Here is a 7,203-nt window from a genome sequence, read left to right on the forward strand (position 1 = left end):
TAACTAGACCATAAATTCAGTAGTGAAAGGCACTGGCACAAACCAAAAATTCTCAGTAAGGATTTAAAAGCACACATGCCTAAAAGCCCTATGCTGCAAATCTGAAGAGAAAAGAGAGCACATAAAAAAAAATTGAATTTTGACTTTCCTGATTGATAGTCCTTATTTTCTTGTTCCAGTAACAAAATAAATAATAATAAAATATCTTTCCCCTGCTTTCCTTGAATTTCTGTCTTTGCATTGTCTCTCTTGCATGTCCTGGTGCTCAGCCCTGTGGAAGCACTACATCCTGCAGTGTGGTGGGACCCTCACCAAGCTGCTGAACCTCAACTGCCTGGCCCAGGTGTCAGATGGCTTCACCCAGGGCCACGTTGTGGACGTGGTGCACACTGTGCTGACTGAGCTGAGGCTGCTGCAGATGGCCAGGAAGCCCCTGAGGACTGTTGAGTTTGTTACTTCTCTGGCCAGACATGACCCAGTGTACAACGAGGAGGAAGAAGCGTTCCAGGTGAATTCTCTGTTTCATGTCTTTTGTCATTTGGCTTGGTTTGGAAAGACAGGAGCCTGCTAAGGAAGGCAGGACCCTCCCCTGACATGGAGAATGTAAACCCTCCCCACCCCTCTGAATTGCTATAAATTTGAAATTAAGGGGCTCTCAGGCAAAAAATATGGGAGCAGGGAAGAACAGTTCTTTATTAGAGAAGAAAATAAAAGGATAAAATAAACAATGCAGTAAACCAGAACAACACTGACAGAGTCAGAACACAACCTGACACCATGTGGGTCAGGGTGTTGGTGGCAGTCCAATTGGAATTGTGGCTGCAGCCCTCCTGCAGTGTCAGGGGTGGTTCTGCTGGAGCGGGGATCCTGTAGAAGGGTGCAATCTTCCTCTGAAGATCCAGTGGAAGAAGAGGCAGCTGCTGTTCCTCTGGGCAATCCAGTGCAGAAGCTGTGCTGGTGTTCCAGAATCTCCAGATTATATCCAGGTAGGAATGCTTGGCTCCTCCCCCTGGGCTCCCATCTCCCAGTGGGATGCTGTAGTTCTTATCAGGCATGCAGTGACATTCAATAGCTGTTATCAGCAGATGTCTACCTGGAGGGAGGAGTGGGTGTGGAAGAGATAAGGAAAACTGCCCAATTAACAGAAGACAGCTGCCCTGCAGATGGTAACAGAATACATCTTGCCTTGCAGTCTGGAACACATTCCCTGCCATGTCCAGCCACACTTGGTGTAGGGACCGGCTCACTGTGCTGGTGGGTTGGCACCTCACTATTTGAATGATGATTTAGGGCTCAACAGCACCAAAACCCATCTCCCCCAAGCTGGGATGTGCCAAACCAGTCCTTATTTTGGCAGCACAGCTGGCAGAGTGCTTTGGTGAACCTGCTGCTGCTCTTGTTGAGCAGAGTAGCCTCCACATGCATGGATAAAACACACAGGGACCATCAATTCCATGCATTTGTCCTTTTCCTTCCAGAGCTGAGGTGTTCAGCAAGCATGGATACATCACCCTGAGAAGGCAAAACACTTGGCCATTCAATGTCCAAGATCTAGGCCCCTCTCTTAAATAATTTCAAAAATTATTTCTTTAGAGGTTTTCCTTCCAGGCTTTAAAATAAATGAGTTTCTGCCTCAAGCTCCATCCCTCAGGGCTATAAAATCTTGAGGGCAAAACTGAGAGAGTTTGAGGTGTATTTTTTCACTGGCACAGGGTGCTCAGAAAAGCTGTTGCTGCTCCCTAGAAGTGTCCAAGGTCAGGTTGGATGGGGCTTGGAGCAACCTGGGATAGGGGAAGGTGTCCCCACCCACTAAGGGGTGGGATGGGATGAGCTTTAAGGTCCCTCCCAGCCCAAACCAGTCTGGGATTCTGTGATTCCACACATGCCTCAAATACCCATGGATCACCTTCCAGCCTGATAAATGCTGCAAAGTCCTTGGGCACTGGGCAGAGAGCCCTGCTGTGCCCCAGGGAGCCCCAGGGGCTCCCAGTGAGGTGAGACCTCTGGACTGCTCCAGCAGTCCCCAAAAGAGCTTTCTCCATCCCATGCCCCCCCTAATTCCTACTGCCTCTAGGAATTATTGGGAATAATAATTTCCTGGCTGGGAGGTTTCCTTGTTGTCCTGCTCCTTGAACCCCCCAGCACCTCCCACCACAACCAGGATGCTGATTCCCACAGTGTTCTCCAAGGCTTCTCCCACTGCTGCCCTAATGACAGTGCACATTTCTCCCAGCCCTGCTGAGTACTTCCCCATTTCCATTTAGAGCCATTTGGCTCACTCAACACATGCAGAATTTGTGATATTTGGCAAATTACCCTTTTTTTTTTCCTCATGCTTGCTCACTAAACCAATATCTCTCCTCAGGGAAAGGCTAATGGTTCAGTGTTACAGCAAAGAGAAAAAAAAAATACTCCATCATTCCCAGCTCCAAATAGTAATCCATTTGTACCCTGAAACATGAGAGCAAGTATTTAGTGTGAGTTTAACTTGAAAATATTATCCCAGTCACTATAAAATGTTCCTATCTTGTACAGCACAAAGTGCCCAGGCAGCCCTTCATTTGGAACACAGCTCAAATGATCCTGTCCTCAGCATCCCATGGCAATCATCTCCTTGCATTAATTACAGCCCTTAAGAAAGTATTTCCTTTTATCTGGTGGAATTTTGTTTCCCTTTTAAATGTCACGGAGCCTTGCTGCAGCACCTGTGATATGGCACAGGGGAGCAGGATTGTCAAAATAGCCTTGTGCATTAATTAACTCCAGTAATCCCCATCTCTCCTCACACAGAAGCCCCTCTTCCCAAGCTTCCAATCACTGCCATTTCTGGACTTTTCCCTTTGCTTTGCTGTGTCCCCTGTGGAAGTGGGGCAGCTAAAACACTGTGTTCCAAGTGAAGATTAGCCCTGTGATGAATCTTGGGTTTTTCTTTCCTGAAAGCATGAATCTCCCAGTCTAACATTTATATTCTGCCAGGGTTCCAAAATGAATATAAATAATGCAAAATTTGGTGACAATGTGATTTCTGCCTTCCATTTACTCAAATTCTGGCCCCAATTACACAGCCACATTTTTTGAAATTATAAATTAGTGCACCAGGGTGGTTGATATCAATCCTCACACAGAAAGGATTTCTGGAGAGGCAAAGCCAGCTCACCACACCAGTTCTGCCTGGTAGTGACTGGACCAAAATCATGGAATGGTTTGGGTTGGAAGGGACCTTAAATCTCACCTTGTTCCACCCCATTCCAAGGACAGGGACACCTTCCACTATCCCAGGTTGCTCCAAACCCCATCCAGCCTGGCCTTGAGCATTTCCAGGGATGTGGCAGCCACAGAATTACCCAAGAAAATGCATTCCAAAGCCTGTGGACATCATTCCTCCAAAAGCCAAATATTTTAACACTGATCAGTCACTGCTGCCAGTAACTTCCATCCCCAGTGCAGCTGCTGGTGATAAATGGACTTTAATTTTAGCTGTGTCTGAGGAGCTGATTTCATGGAACAGCTCCACCAGCTAAATAGACAAAAGGTTACTGTTGTGCACTGAAATATTTGGACAAAGAATTGGGAAGAGAACAAAAAGAGACATCCAGGGTCTCTTGGCTTCTCCTGCCAAATGCCTCGAGTCCTTTGCCAGTGACCCAGAGCTGGCAGGGAGATGATCAAACAGCTCTTTCCAGCCCACCAAGCTCCCAGAAAGCTCTTGGCAAGGTTTTCCCACCCTCTCCACCTCCCACATAAGGTCTGGAGGGTGTTACACCCAGAACACAAAAATAAGGGGAATAAAATCTCTGTGGCCTCGTGGAGTCTCACTGGGCCAGAGACATCACTGGGCTCTCCTGGCTTCCCTCAGCTACTGCCAGGGAGCCCAAACTCACAGTCCCCACCTCATCCTTCTCATGGGAAGGACCAGAAACAGCAACACATCCCAGCTCTGTGGTTCTCCCAGAACCTGGAATAGTTTGGCCTGGGACTGAGGCAGCAAAATTCAACTTCACTGAGAGCCACGGGGTTCCTGCCCACCACCATCCATGTCCTGCCTGGATGTGGGCACCCAGGAGGCTGGAGGCTGTTTTCATCAGGGTTTTTGGAGGAGAGAAGCTCAGCTAATTCAGATAATTAAAGCAGAACTGCAGTGTCCAGCAGGCAGCTGGAAATTTGACCCCATCTTGAAAAGGTGGCACCAGGAAGGACCATCTGGGGTCAGGAGAGGAACATGCTGAGTTTTCCTTCCCTATTCCCTTCCAATACCTCTTCTCCCAGCTTCTCTTCCTGTAACACACACTGGGCAAGTGGAGAAGGCAAACTCTTCAGGGATTTGGGGTGGAGCAGATGGACTTTGCAGGATGCCACGTTGAGAGGGAGCTTGGAGATGACCTGGGCAGAGATGTGACATTAAATAGCAGCCCATAGTCAGGAAGGAATGTTATCAATGCCTGGCACAATGTGAATCTCTGGTTTAGGCAGGACTTTGAGTGAGGTTGTTGTAGGGAAGAAGGAGTAAGGAAGGAGTAATTGCCACCCAGGGCTGACTTGAAAGCCTCCCCTTCTCCTTCACTTCCCATCACTCTGACACAGCCTAGAGCTGCCTCCCTGACACCAGGAGCTGGGCAAGTGTGCAGAGCAGCTCCAGCAGCATCATTTACAAGTCACAGGCCTGTGAGCAGGCATCTGAAAGCAATAAACAGGTTCTTAATGCTGGGGGTTTGTTTGGCTTCCTGAGCTCCCTCATGGAAATCAAAGCTGTCTGCATCGATTTGCAGAGGCACGAGGAGGGGATGATTTGTCTGTTGCCAAGTCTGGAGCAGAGGGAGCTCTGACAAGAGCTATATTCTCTGGAAATGGGGTTGATCATGGAATTTAACATTTCCATAACTATAGCAACACAAATGGCCCAGCTAAGTATTGCTGTTAATGAGACTCAGCTCGATCAATTGCTGCACTTCTTGGGATAATAATGTTCTCAAGAGATCTGAGGGTTTCATTTTGGCTTCTCCACCAGCCAGCCTGGATTTTAAGAGGTTTGAGTTTTTTAAGGAATGCTCTGTTATAGCAGTAAAATGTTTAAGTAGTCTGACTTGCCCTGGTTTTTTGGTTTTTTTTTAATTTTATTAAATGCTTTTTTGGTTCTCCAGGCCTGGTATGCCAAGACCCCGCTGGGGAAAGCGTGGAATGCAGCACAGGAAACAAACGAAGAAGGAAAAGGAAAAAGAAAGAAAAAGAAAGGAAAAGGGAAAGGGAAAAAGTAACTTCCTCAAGGGTTTCTCACCTGGCCATTCCAGTCACAACTCTATTTCTCTGTGAAGGCATGACAAATTAATGTTATAGGTATTCCAGGGAAGAGAATTCCTCTCTGAATGATTTTTTTTAAGTTAAAAAAAAAAAAAAACAGATGAGATGTAACATGTAGCTCTCAGAGGATAAAGAGTTAATGACCACTGACTTGCTCAAGCATTATTTATTCTAAGAGATTTTAGGGGGCAGAAGGGTTCATTACTCAGGCCTGTAACATGCCATCAACTTTTAGGCCATACTCATTTATTTCAGCAAGTAACTCTCCTTAAAAATTGATGTCACTTTAATGTCTTTCATTACTTTAATATCCTATATGCTTTATAAAACTAACTGCTTTATATATCTGTGGGTCTAAAGCATTACAGTCCTCAATAAAACCATTACAGCTCTAAAGACTGCTTTTTAATTGGGATGGATTAGGAGGCACTTGGTGCAATCCACCACAAGCTGAATATTTACACAGCTGCAGGAGGAGCAGCACTTGCACCTTTTGAGGCCTTAGCACAGACAAATTCATATCTGTAGGTGTCAGCAGAAAAAAGCCAAGCAGCCAGCTGGTAATTTGGGTGGATGGCCACCAAAATCTGGGTTTAATTTTCTATTTTCCCATAGAAAGTAATGCCTGATTAGCTCGTTTGCATGAACAGCAATGTGTTTGTTGTTTAATGCACCTTGTTTACTTACAAGTCAGCAGTTTTGAGGGCAAAGGATTTATAAGGACACTCTAAAACTTTGGGACACCCTGCAGGACACTGATGGAGGCAGCACCACCTTCATGTCAGGCACAGGATCACACTTAGAGAAGATCTTGGTGAATAAGAGCCACAAACACCTGGTTTTCCCTCTGATCACAGAATTCCTGTGTGGACTTGACAACAGGTACCTGGAAATACCCAGCACACCATCCCCAGGGGGCTGAGGAACCTCTCTGTGCCTGCATCAGCAGCCTGGGAGGTGCAAGCTGGGCAGCACTGCTGGAAAAAGCTGCTGGGAAGGGGATGGTGTTGAGCCCCTCCTGCTCCTAGGAGGGAACCAAAGGGAAAAGGCACTCCTGGGAACAGGAATGCCTGAGAAAAGGGGCCTGGGAGGATTCCTGGGTGTAACAGACTGCACAGAAAAGGATCCAAGCAGTTGTGTCACCGTGCACAGTGGAGGGACCTGGATGGGTCTGGTTAATAAAGGGAATTTTCTCCCTTTAGACTATCCCAGCACACAGGATAGAGCCACCCCAATTTGGGATTTCTCTGGCCCTTCCTAGCTGTATTTTACAGTCTGGTTCAGGGCTTCCCATGATTTCACCCTTCCATCCTTGAGGCTGCACCTCCAGCCCCACCAAGGAGATCCAAGCAGTAACAGAGGGAATTCTTGTTCCATCTCCCCTGTGCCACCCCTCAGGACATTCCTGATGGACACCAGCCCTTCCTCCAGCAGTAATCCAGCTGCTGGAATCTCCACAAGAGGGATACAGTGTGGGATAACCCACACTAGGAGCTGCCAGCCCCTGGCTTCAATCCATGGCAACGTGCAGCTGCAAACATCAGCTTCCCATCCCTTCTTCTTTGTGGGTGCCCAAACTCAGCAGCACACCCCAGACTGATCAAATAAGGCACTTCTAACTTCATCCTTGGGCAGAAAAGCTCCAAAGAGCTGACAGGGTTGGTGTTTCAAACCCCCTCATCTCTGCTCTCATGCACAGGGAAACTAATTTGGGTAATTCTGCCCTCAATCTTGCCGACAGCAGAGCCCTCCTCTGCACACCAGGGCTGACAGCAGGGCTGGGGTGATGGAAGGAGCACATTTCAGGGGGATGTAAGCAAGCCCATTAACTCATATTTCAGCAGCCTCACTGCAATCTCAATAGCAGAGCAAGAGCAGCTGACTGGCAGCATCCATCTCCAGGGCACA

General features: G+C 47.3%; 1 protein-coding gene across 2 annotated transcripts in view; it reads left to right on the forward strand.

Annotated features, from left to right (window-relative positions):
• Positions 1-5,691, forward strand: part of IQCA1 (IQ motif containing with AAA domain 1) — a 106,810-nt gene extending 101,119 nt beyond the window's left edge. For both annotated transcript variants that reach the window (XM_066553380.1, XM_066553381.1), the window contains exons 18-19: positions 270-508; positions 5,139-5,691. In XM_066553380.1, the coding sequence (XP_066409477.1) occupies positions 270-508; positions 5,139-5,252 (353 nt within the window). In that variant the 3' untranslated portion in view covers positions 5,253-5,691. The remainder of the gene's footprint in view (positions 1-269; positions 509-5,138) is intronic.
• The last annotated feature ends 1,512 nt before the right edge of the window (positions 5,692-7,203 follow it).

Source organism: Molothrus aeneus, chromosome 7 (genome assembly GCF_037042795.1).
Source record: "Molothrus aeneus isolate 106 chromosome 7, BPBGC_Maene_1.0, whole genome shotgun sequence".
NCBI lineage: Eukaryota > Metazoa > Chordata > Aves > Passeriformes > Icteridae > Molothrus > Molothrus aeneus.